We start from the raw sequence: 15295 nt of genomic DNA on the forward strand, positions 1-15295 counted from the left end.
TTAGTAGTAGAAGTACATGAAGTACATACATTTAGTAGTAGAAGTACATGAAGTACATACATTTAGTAGTAGAAGTACATACATTTAGTAGTAGAAGTACATGAAGTACATACATTCAGTAGTAGAAGTACATGAAGTACATACATTTAGTAGTAGAAGTACATGAAGTACATACATTCAGTAGTAGAAGTACATGAAGTACATACATTTAGTAGTAGAAGTACATGAAGTACATACATTTAGTAGTAGAAGTACATGAAGTACATACATTTAGTAGTAGAAGTACATGAAGTACATACATTTAGTAGTAGAAGTACATGAAGTACATACATTTAGTAGTAGAAGTACATGAAGTACATACATTTAGTAGTAGAAGTACAAGAAGTACATACATTTAGTAGTAGAAGTACATAAAGTACAGACATTGAGGCTCCTGGGCCAATTTGTCTTGGCAGAGAGTTTCCCAAAGTCTACAAAATGTGGAATGAGGAACATTCCTGCAAAATATTTTCCCTTTTTATGGACTCCAAAATGTTCAGGAGGTTGTAAGTTAGCATCTGGGAACTGGAACTTTGTGTCTGGAACTGAAACACTTGGAGCTTGTGTTCCTCTCTCACACCATCAACCAGCTTCTTATATACATACTTATATATACACATACATATATATATGTATCCATCCATCTTCTTCCGCTTATCCGAGGTCGGGTCGCGGGGGCAGCAGCCTAAGCAGGGAAGCCCAGACTTCCCTCTCCCCAGCCACTTGGTCCAGCTCCTCCCGGGGGATCCCGAGGTGTTCCCAGGCCAGCCGGGAGACATAGTCTACCCAACGTGTCCTGGGTCTTCCCCGTAGCCTCCTACCGGTCGGACGTGCCCTAAACACCTCCCTAGGGAGGCGTCCGGGTGGCATCCTGACCAGATGCCCGAACCACCTCATCTGGTTCCTCTCCATGTGGAGGAGTAGCGGCTTTACTTTGAGCTCCTCCCGGATGACAGAGCTTCTCACCCTATCTCTAAGGGAGAGACCCGCCACCCGGCGGAGGAAACTCATTTCAGTACCCGTGATCTTGTCCTTTCGGTCATAACCCAAAGCTCATGACCATAGGTGAGGATGGGAACGTAGATCGAGCGGTAAATTGAGAGCTTTGCCTTCCGGCTCAGCTCCTTCTTCACCACAACGGATCGATACAGCGTCCGCATTACTGAAGACGCCGCACCGATCCGCCTGTCCATCTCACGATTCACTCTTCCCTCACTTGTGAACAAGACTCCCAGGTACTTGAACTCCTCCACTTGGGGCAAGATCTCCTCCCCAACCCGGAGATGGCACTCCACCCTTTTCCGGGCGAGAACCATGGACTCGGACTCGGAGGTGCTGATTCTCATCCCAGTCGCTTCACACTCGGCTGCGAACCGATCCAGTGAGAGCTGAAGATCCTGGCCGGATGAAGCCATCAGGACCACATCATCTGCAAAAAGCAGAGACCTAATCCTGCAGCCACCAAACCAGATCCCCTCAACACCTTGACTGCGCCTAGAAATTCTGTCCATAAAAGTTCTGAACAGAATGGGTGACAAAGAGCAGCCTTGGTGGAGTCCAACCCTCACTGGAAACGTGTCTGACTTACTGCCGGCAATGCGGACCAAGTTCTGACACTGATCATACAGGGAGCGGACCACCACAATCAGACAGTCCGATACCCCATACTCTCTGAGCACTCCCCACAGGACTTCCCGAGGGACACGGTCCAATGCCTTCTCCAAGTCCACAAAGCACATGTAGACTGGTTGGGCAAACTCCCATGCACCCTCAAGGACCCTGCCGAGAGTATAGAGCTGGTCCACAGTTCCACGACCAGGACGAAAACCACACTGTTCCTCCTGAATCCAAGGTTGGACTATCTGGCGTAGCCTCCTCTCCAGTACACCTGAATAGACCTTACCGGGAAGGCTGAGGAGTGTGATCCCACCATAGTTAGAACACACCCTCCGGTTCCCCCTTCTTAAAGAGAGGAACCACCACCCCGGTCTGCCAATCCAGAGGTACCGCCCCCGATGTCCACATGATGCTGCAGAGTCTTGTCAACCAAGACAGCCCCACAGCATCCAGAGCCTTAAGGAACTCCGGGCGGGTCTCATCTACCCCCGGGGCCTTGCCACCGAGGAGCTTTTTAACTACCTCAGCAACCTCAGCCCCAGGAATAGGAGAGTCCACCACAGATTCCCCAGGAACTGCTTCCTCATAGGAAGACGTGTTGGTGGGATTGAGGAGGTCTTCCAAGTATTCCCTCCACCGATCCACAACATCCGCAGTGGAGGTCAGCAGAACACCATCCTCACCGTACACGGTGTTGACATTGCACTGTTTACCCTTCCTGAGGCAGCGGATGGTGGTCCAGAATCGTTTTAACCCTCCGGAAGTCTTTTTCCATGGCTTCCCCGAACTCCTCCCATGTCCGAGTTTTGGCCTACGTCGGTACCTGTCCCCTGCCTCCGGAGTCCTATGAGCCAAAAGAACCCGATAGGACTCCTTCTTCAGCTTGACGGCATCCCTCACCGCCGGTGTCCACCAACGGGTTCTAGGATTACCGCCACGACAGGCACCAACTACCTTGCGGCCACAGCTCCAATCAGCCGCCTCGACAATAGAGGTGCGGAACATGGTCCACTCGGACTCAAGGTCCAGCACCTCCCTCGTGACATGTTCAAAGTTCTTCCGGAGGTGGGAATTGAAAGTCTCTCTGACAGGAGACTCTGCCAGACGTTCCCAGCAGACCCTCACCATGCGTTTGGGTCTGCCAAGTCTGTCCGGCATCACCATCGCAGCCAACTCACCACCAGGTGCTGATCGCTAGAAAGATATATATATATATATATATATATATATATATATATATATATATATATATATATATATATATATATATATATATATATATATATATAGGAATATAAACACAGAGGTTATTTCATCCCCACTGGGGTGAGTTTTTCCTTGCCCGTATGTGGGCTCTGTACCGAGGATGTCGTTGTGGCTTGTACAGCCCTTTGAGACACTTGTGATTTAGGGCTATATAAATAAACATTGATTGATTGATTGATTGATCCCTACAAGCCTTATATATATATATAGAGCGGAATATAAACACAGAGGTTATTTCATCCCTACAAGCCTGTTTTGCAGGTTTCTCTGCTTTTCAGGGATTTAAAATCCTGTGAAACAGGCTTGTAGGGATGAAATAACCTCTGTGTTTATATTCCGCTATATATATATATATATATATATATATATATATATATATATATATATATATATATATATATATATATATATATATATATATATATATATATATATATATATATAAATATATATATATATATATAATACACATATGATAGCCTAGGCCAGGGGTCAGCAACCTTTTTGAAAGCAAGAGCTACTTCTTGGGTAGTGATTAATACGAAGGACTACCAGTTTGATACACACTTCAATAAATTGCTAGAAATAGCCAATTTGCTCAATTTACCTTTAACTCTATGTTATTATTAATAATTAATGATATTTACACTTAATTGAACGGTTTAAAAGAGGAGAAAACACGAAAAAAATGACAATTAAATTTTGAAACATAGTTTATCTTCAATTTCGACTCTTTAAAATTCAAAATTCAACCGAAAAAAAGAAGAGAAAAACTAGCTAATTTGAATGTTTTTGAAAAAATTTAAAAAATAATTTATGGAACATCATTAGTCATTTTTCCTGATTAAGATTAATTTTAGAATTTTGATGACATATTTTAAATAGGTTAAAATCCAATCTGCACTTTGTTAGAATATATAACAAATTGGACCAAGCTATATTTCTAACAAAGACAAATCATTATTTCTTCTGGGTTTTCCAGAACAAAATTTTTAAAAGAAATTCAAAAGACTTTGAAATAAGATTTAAATTTAATTCTACAGATTTTCTAGGATTTGCCAGAATAATTTTTTTGAATTTTAATCATAATAAGTTTGAAGAAATATTTCACAAATATTCTTCGTCGAAAAAACAGAAGCTAAAATGAAGAATTAAATTAAAATTGATTTATTATTCTTTACAATAAAAAAAAATAAATTTACTTGAACATTGATTTAAATTGTCAGGAAAGAAGAGGAAGGAGTTTAAAAGGTAAAAAGGTATATGTGTTTAAAAATCCTAAAATCATTTTTAAGGTTGTATTTTTTCTCTAAAATTGTCTTTCTGAAAGTTATAAGAAGCAAAGTAAAAAAATTCATGAATTTATTTAAACAAGTGAAGACCAAGTCTTTAAAATATTTTCTTGGATTTTCAAATTCTATTTGAGTTTTGTCTCTCTTAGAATTAAAAATGTCGAGCAAAGTGAGACCAGCTTGCTAGTAAATAAATACAATTTAAAAAATAGAGGCAGCTCACTGGTAAGTGCTGCTATTTGAGCTATTTTTAGAACAGGCCAGCGGGCTACTCATCTGGTCCTTACGGGCTACCTGGTGCCCGCGGGCACCGCGTTGGTGACCCCTGGCCTAGGCTTTTAGCTCGGTAGCTATAGCCAGGCGTCTCTTATGCAAAGGAGCCAGGTTCAAGTAGACCAGAAAGGCTGGGACTGAACAAGGCAGGTTTCATTGGTGCCGTGACCCGGATGAGAGTGAGGTTTAGGGGGGGGGAGTGTCACATTGTGGCTGGGCCATGAGTAAGTTTAATAAACCTGACTTCCTAACGACCTCAACAGCAGTGCTGGCTACCTGGTGGACGAGCCAGGTTGGCGTCCCGGGCGCAGCAGAGGCGACTTTCAGCTGCATTTCAACTTTGTGTTGTTGTTAGCGCCAACTTCCAAACTTCCTTTTTCTGGCTCTTTTTAACTTTGTGTTGTCATGATAGTATTTTTCATGTCCGCCGGGGGCCACAAATGGCCCCTCGGTCGCACTTTGGAGGCCCCCCGCGTGAAGCGGAGCAGGAGCCAGCGTAGTTGGAAGCACACATGCTGCAAATATTGACTTTGCAGCAGTCACATGGTGCGGGGCCCCCCCAGGCTCCCTCTAGTGGCCCTTCAAGGCAAGCTGCTCGTTAGCGCACGCTAATGACAATCCTGTTTGCTGGGATTTTCACGGCAGGGCTGGCGCTGGGAGGGACCGTAGGAGCGAGCGTTTCCACCGCCTGCGTGCTGCAAACATATGTTTGTTAAAAGTCTGCAGCAGCCAGCTTAGCTCCCAGCTTTGTTACGCTACTACGCTACTGCCAGGGACTGCAGTCCTGCACACACACACACACACACACACACACACACACACACACACACACACACACACACACACACACACACACACACACACACACACACACACACACACACACACACACACACACACACACACACACACACACACACACACGCTCGCTTGGCAGCTGAAGATGCTCGCCAGGAAGTGTGTGTGTGTGTGTGTGTGTGTGTGTGTGTGTGTGTGTGTGTGTTCGTTCTTGTATTTCTAGCCTTCTTGAGACATGAAGAAGAAAAAGTATCTTCCATATGAGGAGGTGTGAACAAGTGATGACATAAATCATGGTCCCAATAACATTGCATCTAATAGGGAGCCAAATACTAGAGTCCGTGAACATTGCTCCAAAGTCAGGATTTTTTTGTTGATTTAATGTGCGTATGGTCAACATATGAAATAACAAGTGTGTGTAAGAAATTGAAATTCCTTAAAAAAATGTTTTAAAACATACTGTAATAACTTGAAGTAAATAATGAAGTTTAGAAACCAATTACAAACAAAAAATTCAAAAATGAACTAAAAGCACTCTTTTTCTCACAATGTGTCGACTTTTATCTCATAAAATAGGGAACAATTTCTCATTTTCTTTCTGTTTCTGTAATACTGCAATATTTTATCGTAAAATTATTACTTTTTTGATGTAAAATTATTATTTTTTAAAGCAAAAATGGTGACATTTGTCATATAAAAATCTGACTTTTATTGCAATATTGCCAACTTTGTTATTGTAAAATAGTGACATATTTTTGAGTAAAATTATGACTTTTCTCATAATTTTGCCAAGTAAAAAATCTGATTATTATTATAATATTGCCAACATTTGAAAGTGTTCTTATAAAACTGAAAAAATGACTCTTTTCATAACATTGCCAAAATGTCAAGCTTTTCTTGTAAAATTGCGACTGTTATTGAGTGAAATTCCAACTTTTATCATAATATTGCACAAATTTTCAGTTTTTCTTGTAAAATTTTAACTTGAAAATGACGACTTTTATTATAATACTGCCAAAAATCTGGGTTTTTCTTATGAAATTCCAACTCATTTTTCACAACAAGCTTTTTTTATATTTGCATAGTATGTATATATTATTAATGTTGTAAATACACTTCTTTATATATCTAGAAAGGCTGGTCCTAAAGAGGGAGGCATTTTCATCAGGCCTCAAGAAGGTAACAAATACAAGAATGTGTGTGTGTGTTCTTGTATTTCTACCCTTCTTGAGACATGAAGAAGAAAAAGTATCTTCCATATGAGGAGGTGTGAACAAGTGATGACATAAATCAATAACATTGCATCTAATAGAGAGCCAAATACTAGAGTCCGTGAACATTGCTCCAAAGTCAGGATTTTTTTGTTGATTTAATGTGCGTATGGTCAACATATGAAATAACAAGTGTGTGTAAGAAATTGAAATGCGCCCCCTTTGGCCAAAATTCATGAAAAAATAATAATAATAAAATAAAAAAGAATATAGAGACATACTGTAATAACTTGAAGTAAATAATGAAGTTTAGAAACCAATTACAAACAAACAAAAATAAAAAATTAACTAAAATCAGTCTTTTTCTCACAACGTGTCGACTTTTGTCTTATAAAATTGGGAACAATTTCTCATATTCTTTCTGTTTCTGTAATATTGCAATATTTTCTCGTAAAATTCTGACTTTTTCATGTAAAATTATTGACATTTGTCATATAAAATTCTGACTTTTATCACAATATTGTCCATTTTTTTGGTTGTTCTTGTAAAATAGTGACATATTTTGAGTAAAACTATGAGTTTTCTCATAATTTTGCCTATTTTTGTTGTTGTTTTCGTAAAATAGTGAAATTTTTTTGAGTAAAATTATGACTTTACTCATAATTTTGCCAAGTAAAATTCTGATTATTATTATAATATTGCCCAAAACTTTAAAGTTTTCTTATAAAATTGTGACTTTTGTGAGGTAAAATTATGACTCTTTTCATAAAATTGCCAAAATGTTAAGCTTTTCTTGTAAAATTGCGACTTTTATCATAACATTGCACAAATGTTCAGTTTTTATTGTAAAATTTTGACTTGCGTTGAGTAAAATGACGACTTTTATTATAATACTGCCAAAATTCTAAGTTTTTCTTGTGAAATTCCTACTCATTTTTAACAACAAGCTTTTTTAATGTGCATAGTATGTATATATTATTAATGTTGTAAATACACTTCTTTATATATCTAGAAAGACTGGTCCTAAAGAGGGAGGCATTTTCCCCCAGGTCTCAAGAAGGTAACAAATACGAGAATATGTGTGTGTGTGTGTTCTTGTATTTCTAGCCTTCTTGAGACATGAAGAAGGAAAAGTATCTTCCATATGAGGAGGTGTGAACAAGTGATGACATAAATCATGGTCCCAATAACATTGCATCTAATAAAGAGCCAAACACTAGAGTCTGTGAACATTGCTCCAAAGTCAGGATTTTTTGTTGATTTAATGTGCGTATGGTCAACATATGAAATAACAAGTGTGTGTAAGAAATTGAAATTCCTTAAAAAAATTTTTTAAAACATACTGTAATAACTTGAAGTAAATAATGAAGTTTAGAAACCAATTACAAACAAAAAATTCAAAAATGAACTAAAAGCACTCTTTTTCTCACAATGTGTCGACTTTTATCTCATAAAGTAGGGAACAATTTTCTTTCTGTTTCTGTAATACTGCAATATTTTATCGTAAAATTATTACTTTTTTGATGTAAAATTATTATTTTTTAAAGCAAAAATGGTGACATTTGTCATATAAAAATCTGACTTTTATTGCAATATTGCCAACTTTGTTATTGTAAAATAGTGACATATTTTTGAGTAAAATTATGACTTTTCTCATAATTTTGCCAAGTAAAAAATCTGATTATTATTATAATATTGCCAACATTTGAAAGTGTTCTTATAAAACTGTAAAAATGACTCTTTTCATAACATTGCCAAAATGTCAAGCTTTTCTTGTAAAATTGCGACTGTTATTGAGTGAAATTCCAACTTTTATCATAATATTGCACAAATTTTCAGTTTTTCTTGTAAAATTTTAACTTGAAAATGGCGACTTTTATTATAATACTGCCAAAAATCTGGGTTTTTCTTATGAAATTCCAACTCATTTTTCACAACAAGCTTTTTTTATATTTGCATAGTATGTATATATTATTAATGTTGTAAATACACTTCTTTATATATCTAGAAAGGCTGGTCCTAAAGAGGGAGGCATTTTCCCCCAGGTCTCAAGAAGGTAACAAATGCAAGAATATGTGTGTGTGTGTGTGTGTGTGTGTGTGTGTGTGATGATATGAGACACGGCGCTCCAGGAAAAGCGGGGGTGGGGCATGGGGGGCTCCTCACACATGCTCTGCCCAGATAAGGCTCATCTGTTTGGGCTCGGCGTCCCACCGCCTCCCGCTCTCTGTTCTGGTGCCGCCACTTTGACACCTGAGCGAGCAGACGCCCACTAAGAGCAGCACTAGGGCATGAGCGCTGTCAGTAGGCCGCACAGCATGTGAGAGGAGATACATACACACCATGCCCTAAAACAGGGGTGTCCAAACTACGGCACGCCTGACGAGTGAAGTCAGGAATCTGCCTCCAACCAGATTGTAATCATGACATCATACTTGCTGCCATTTTCCTGCCACCCTGTGGACGTTGTCTGTAATTCAGGTTCATGACCATGAATCAAACCTTGAAGTGTTTTTATACACGACCCAATCCAAACAACCTTGGCGCAAAAAAACCAACACAGAAAGTCAACACGCATGGTCACACCCAACAAAACATGCTCACTAAACTTTGTGGATATTATTTTTAAAAAAATGTCCAAGCACAACACATAATTTCAAATTACACTCATTTAAATCCCCTGCAATGCATGATGGGAAACATGCAAAACACTCTCTCCACACTTATCCATGTTTGGCGCATTTTAGCTGCTTGATATTTCTGACTGACGTTAAGGAGGTCGTCACTGAAGTAAACAATGTAGGAGTCACACTTTCACAAACTCTTAATATACACCCAGCCATCCATTTTCAACCCTTTGTTTCACTCGGGGTCACGGGGGTGGTTGGAACCTATTCCTGTTGAGCTGCATTTATATATATATATATATATATATATATATATATATATATATATATATATATATATATATATATATATATATACAGTATATGTATATATATATATATATATATATATATATATATATATATATATATATATATATATGTATATATATATATATACATATATATATATATATATACATATGTATATATAAACATATGTATATATATATATACATATGTATATATATATATACTTAGTATATATATGTATATATACATATATACTGTATATATATATATATATATACTGTATATATATATATATATACATATGTATATATATGTATATATATACATATGTATATATATATGTATATATATATATATATTATATATATATACATACATATATACATATACAGGTATACATATACATATACAAAAATACATATACATACAGTACAGTATATGTGAATATAGTTGACAGAAAAAAAGGTGTAAAAGGGTTTGAAAAAACGGGATTTCCAGGAATTCCTGTAATTTCTTTGAACTTGTAAAAATGACAGTGTGAATGTCCAGGATGAGTGAAATATGTTGAAGTTGGAACGCTTTGAATGGGAGGAAAAATGTTGAAGGTGGAGCGCACCAAAATGTGGAGAATAATAATAATAATATTATTATTAATAATAACAAATAGATGAATTTTGGTGTAGAAATATGTGTGTGAAAGTTTGCAGCATTCACACAATTCATCCTTAAATGTTGCAAAGGGGAAGTGCATTTAGAAAATAATGTTGCTTATGGTTCACAATCATTATGAACCACACATGTAATTTAATGCATTCCAAATAGTCAATAACATATTTGAGTTCCTCCACTGAAGCTGCACAGGAACTAAGTCTTACCCTCGATGCCGGACAGGATGACCCTGGAGTGGTCGTAGGCGATGACGTTGGCGTAGCGGTTCTTTGGCTTGTTCACCTCCAGGTTGGAGTTCTCCCAGGTGAACTGCTGACCCGGGTCGATGGACTGCAAGTCACACAAGGAACAGAGTAGTTGTGTTAGTGTTGGACCGCAAGTCACACAAGGAACGGAGTAGTTGTGCTAGTGTTGGACTGCAAGTCACTCAAAGAACAGAGTAGTTGTGCTAGTGTTGGACTGCAAGTCACTCAAAGAACAGAGTAGTTGTGCTAGTGTTGGACTGCAAGACACAGAAGGAACAGAGTAGTTGTGCTAGTGTTGGACTGCAAGTCACTCAAAGAACAGAGTAGTTGTGCTAGTGTTGGACTGCAAGTCACACAAGGAACAGAGTAGTTGTGCTAGTGTTGGACTGCAAGTCACTCAAAGAACAGAGTAGTTGTGCTAGTGTTGGACTGCAAGTCACAGAAGGAACAGAGTAGTTGTGCTAGTGTTGGACTGCAAGTCACAGAAGGAACAGAGTAGTTGTGCTAGTGTTGGACTGCAAGTCACAGAAGGAACAGAGTAGTTGTGCTAGTGTTGGACTGCAAGTCACAGAAGGAACAGAGTAGTTGTGCTAGTGTTGGACTGCAAGTCACTCAAAGAACAGAGTAGTTGTGCTAGTGTTGGACTGCAAGTCACTCAAAGAACAGAGTAGTTGTGCTAGTGTTGGACTGCAAGTCACAGAAGGAACAGAGTAGTTGTGCTAGTGTTGGACTGCAAGTCACAGAAGGAACAGAGTAGTTGTGCTAGTGTTGGACTGCAAGTCACTCAAAGAACAGAGTAGTTGTGCTAGTGTTGGACTGCAAGTCACTCAAAGAACAGAGTAGTTGTGCTAGTGTTGGACTGCAAGTCACAGAAGGAACAGAGTAGTTGTGCTAGTGTTGGACTGCAAGTCACTCAAAGAACAGAGTAGTTGTGCTAGTGTTGGACTGCAAGTCACTCAAAGAACAGAGTAGTTGTGCTAGTGTTGGACTGCAAGTCACAGAAGGAACAGAGTAGTTGTGCTAGTGTTGGACTGCAAGTCACTCAAAGAACAGAGTAGTTGTGCTAGTGTTGGACTGCAAGTCACAGAAGGAACAGAGTAGTTGTGCTAGTGTTGGACTGCAAGTCACTCAAAGAACAGAGTAGTTGTGCTAGTGTTGGACTGCAAGTCACACAAGGAACAGAGTAGTTGTGCTAGTGTTGGACCGCAAGTCACACAAGGAACAGAGTAGTTGTGCTAGTGTTGGACTGCAAGTCACACAAGGAACAGAGTAGTTGTGCTAGTGTTGGACTGCAAGTCACACAAGGAACAGAGTAGTTGTGCTAGTGTTGGACTGCAAGTCACACAAGGAACAGAGTAGTTGTGCTAGTGTTGGACTGCAAGTCACACAAGGAACAGAGTAGTTGTGCTAGTGTTGGACTGCAAGTCACAGAAGGAACAGAGTAGTTGTGCTAGTGTTGGACTGCAAGTCACAGAAGGAACAGAGTAGTTGTGCTAGTGTTGGACCGCAAGTCACACAAGGAACAGAGTAGTTGTGCTAGTGTTGGACTGCAAGTCACAGAAGGAACAGAGTAGTTGTGCTAGTGTTGGACCGCAAGTCACACAAGGAACAGAGTAGTTGTGCTAGTGTTGGACTGCAAGTCACAGAAGGAACAGAGTAGTTGTGCTAGTGTTGGACTGCAAGTCACACAAGGAACAGAGTAGTTGTGCTAGTGTTGGACTGCAAGTCACTCAAAGAACAGAGTAGTTGTGCTAGTGTTGGACTGCAAGTCACAGAAGGAACAGAGTAGCTGTGCTAGTGTTGGACTGCAAGTCACACAAGGAACAGAGTAGTTGTGCTAGTGTTGGACTGCAAGTCACACAAGGAACAGAGTAGTTGTGCTAGTGTTGGACTGCAAGTCACACAAGGAACAGAGTAGTTGTGCTAGTGTTGGACTGCAAGTCACACAAGGAACAGAGTAGTTGTGCTAGTGTTGGACTGCAAGTCACACAAGGAACAGAGTAGTTGTGCTAGTGTTGGACTGCAAGTCACACAAGGAACAGAGTGGTTGTGCTAGTGTTGGACTGCAAGTCACACAAGGAACAGAGTAGTTGTGCTAGTGTTGGACTGCAAGTCACACAAGGAACAGAGTAGTTGTGCTAGTGTTGGACCGCAAGTCACACAAGGAACAGAGTAGTTGTGCTAGTGTTGGACTGCAAGTCACAGAAGGAACAGAGTAGTTGTGCTAGTGTTGGACTGCAAGTCACACAAGGAACAGAGTAGTTGTGCTAGTGTTGGACTGCAAGTCACACAAGGAACAGAGTAGTTGTGCTAGTGTTGGACTGCAAGTCACACAAGGAACAGAGTAGTTGTGCTAGTGTTGGACTGCAAGTCACACAAGGAACAGAGTAGTTGTGCTAGTGTTGGACTGCAAGTCACACAAGGAACAGAGTAGTTGTGCTAGTGTTGGACTGCAAGTCACACAAGGAACAGAGTAGTTGTGTTAGTGTTGGACTGCAAGTCACACAAGGAACAGAGTAGTTGTGCTAGTGTTGGACTGCAAGTCACACAAGGAACAGAGTAGTTGTGCTAGTGTTGGACTGCAAGTCACACAAGGAACAGAGTAGTTGTGCTAGTGTTGGACTGCAAGTCACACAAGGAACAGAGTAGTTGTGCTAGTGTTGGACTGCAAGTCACACAAGGAACAGAGTAGTTGTGTTAGTGTTGGACTGCAAGTCACAGAAGGAACAGAGTAGTTGTGCTAGTGTTGGACTGCAAGTCACACAAGGAACAGAGTAGTTGTGCAAGTGTTGGACTGCAAGTCACTCAAGGAACAGAGTAGTTGTGCTAGTGTTGGACTGCAAGTCACAGAAGGAACAGAGTAGTTGTGCTAGTGTTGGACTGCAAGTCACAGAAGGAACAGAGTAGTTGTGCTAGTGTTGGACTGCAAGTCACACAAGGAACAGAGTAGTTGTGCAAGTGTTGGACTGCAAGTCACTCAAGGAACAGAGTAGTTGTGCTAGTGTTGGACTGCAAGTCACACAAGGAACAGAGTAGTTGTGCTAGTGTTGGACTGCAAGTCACACAAGGAACAGAGTAGTTGTGCTAGTGTTGGACTGCAAGTCACACAAGGAACAGAGTAGTTGTGCTAGTGTTGGACTGCAAGTCACACAAGGAACAGAGTAGTTGTGCTAGTGTTGGACTGCAAGTCACACAAGGAACAGAGTAGTTGTGCTAGTGTTGGACTGCAAGTCACACAAGGAACAGAGTGGTTGTGCTAGTGTTGGACTGCAAGTCACACAAGGAACAGAGTAGTTGTGCTAGTGTTGGACTGCAAGTCACACAAGGAACAGAGTAGTTGTGCTAGTGTTGGACCGCAAGTCACACAAGGAACAGAGTAGTTGTGCTAGTGTTGGACTGCAAGTCACAGAAGGAACAGAGTAGTTGTGCTAGTGTTGGACTGCAAGTCACACAAGGAACAGAGTAGTTGTGCTAGTGTTGGACTGCAAGTCACACAAGGAACAGAGTAGTTGTGCTAGTGTTGGACTGCAAGTCACACAAGGAACAGAGTAGTTGTGCTAGTGTTGGACTGCAAGTCACACAAGGAACAGAGTAGTTGTGCTAGTGTTGGACTGCAAGTCACACAAGGAACAGAGTAGTTGTGCTAGTGTTGGACTGCAAGTCACACAAGGAACAGAGTAGTTGTGTTAGTGTTGGACTGCAAGTCACACAAGGAACAGAGTAGTTGTGCTAGTGTTGGACTGCAAGTCACACAAGGAACAGAGTAGTTGTGCTAGTGTTGGACTGCAAGTCACACAAGGAACAGAGTAGTTGTGCTAGTGTTGGACTGCAAGTCACACAAGGAACAGAGTAGTTGTGCTAGTGTTGGACTGCAAGTCACACAAGGAACAGAGTAGTTGTGTTAGTGTTGGACTGCAAGTCACAGAAGGAACAGAGTAGTTGTGCTAGTGTTGGACTGCAAGTCACACAAGGAACAGAGTAGTTGTGCAAGTGTTGGACTGCAAGTCACTCAAGGAACAGAGTAGTTGTGCTAGTGTTGGACTGCAAGTCACAGAAGGAACAGAGTAGTTGTGCTAGTGTTGGACTGCAAGTCACAGAAGGAACAGAGTAGTTGTGCTAGTGTTGGACTGCAAGTCACACAAGGAACAGAGTAGTTGTGCAAGTGTTGGACTGCAAGTCACTCAAGGAACAGAGTAGTTGTGCTAGTGTTGGACTGCAAGTCACACAAGGAACAGAGTAGTTGTGCTAGTGTTGGACTGCAAGTCACACAAGGAACAGAGTAGTTGTGCTAGTGTTGGACTGCAAGTCACACAAGGAACAGAGTAGTTGTGCTAGTGTTGGACTGCAAGTCACACAAGGAACAGAGTAGTTGTGCTAGTGTTGGACTGCAAGTCACACAAGGAACAGAGTAGTTGTGCTAGTGTTGGACTGCAAGTCACACAAGGAACAGAGTGGTTGTGCTAGTGTTGGACTGCAAGTCACACAAGGAACAGAGTAGTTGTGCTAGTGTTGGACTGCAAGTCACACAAGGAACAGAGTAGTTGTGCTAGTGTTGGACCGCAAGTCACACAAGGAACAGAGTAGTTGTGCTAGTGTTGGACTGCAAGTCACAGAAGGAACAGAGTAGTTGTGCTAGTGTTGGACTGCAAGTCACACAAGGAACAGAGTAGTTGTGCTAGTGTTGGACTGCAAGTCACACAAGGAACAGAGTAGTTGTGCTAGTGTTGGACTGCAAGTCACACAAGGAACAGAGTAGTTGTGCTAGTGTTGGACTGCAAGTCACACAAGGAACAGAGTAGTTGTGCTAGTGTTGGACTGCAAGTCACACAAGGAACAGAGTAGTTGTGCTAGTGTTGGACTGCAAGTCACACAAGGAACAGAGTAGTTGTGTTAGTGTTGGACTGCAAGTCACACAAGGAACAGAGTAGTTGTGCTAGTGTTGGACTGCAAGTCACACAAGGAACAGA

General features: G+C 40.5%; 1 protein-coding gene across 4 annotated transcripts in view; it reads right to left on the bottom strand.

Moving 5' to 3' along the window:
- LOC133634240 (receptor-type tyrosine-protein phosphatase delta-like) overlaps positions 1–15295 on the bottom strand; it is a 643216-nt gene that overhangs the window by 42182 nt on the left and 585739 nt on the right. For all 4 annotated transcript variants that reach the window (XM_062027362.1, XM_062027360.1, XM_062027361.1 and 1 more), the window contains one exon: positions 10290–10413. In XM_062027362.1, the coding sequence (XP_061883346.1) occupies positions 10290–10413 (124 nt within the window). The remainder of the gene's footprint in view (positions 1–10289; positions 10414–15295) is intronic.

The sequence above is a fragment of the Entelurus aequoreus genome, linkage group LG18 (assembly GCF_033978785.1).
Source record: "Entelurus aequoreus isolate RoL-2023_Sb linkage group LG18, RoL_Eaeq_v1.1, whole genome shotgun sequence".
In the NCBI taxonomy this organism is placed as follows: Eukaryota; Metazoa; Chordata; class Actinopteri; order Syngnathiformes; family Syngnathidae; genus Entelurus; species Entelurus aequoreus.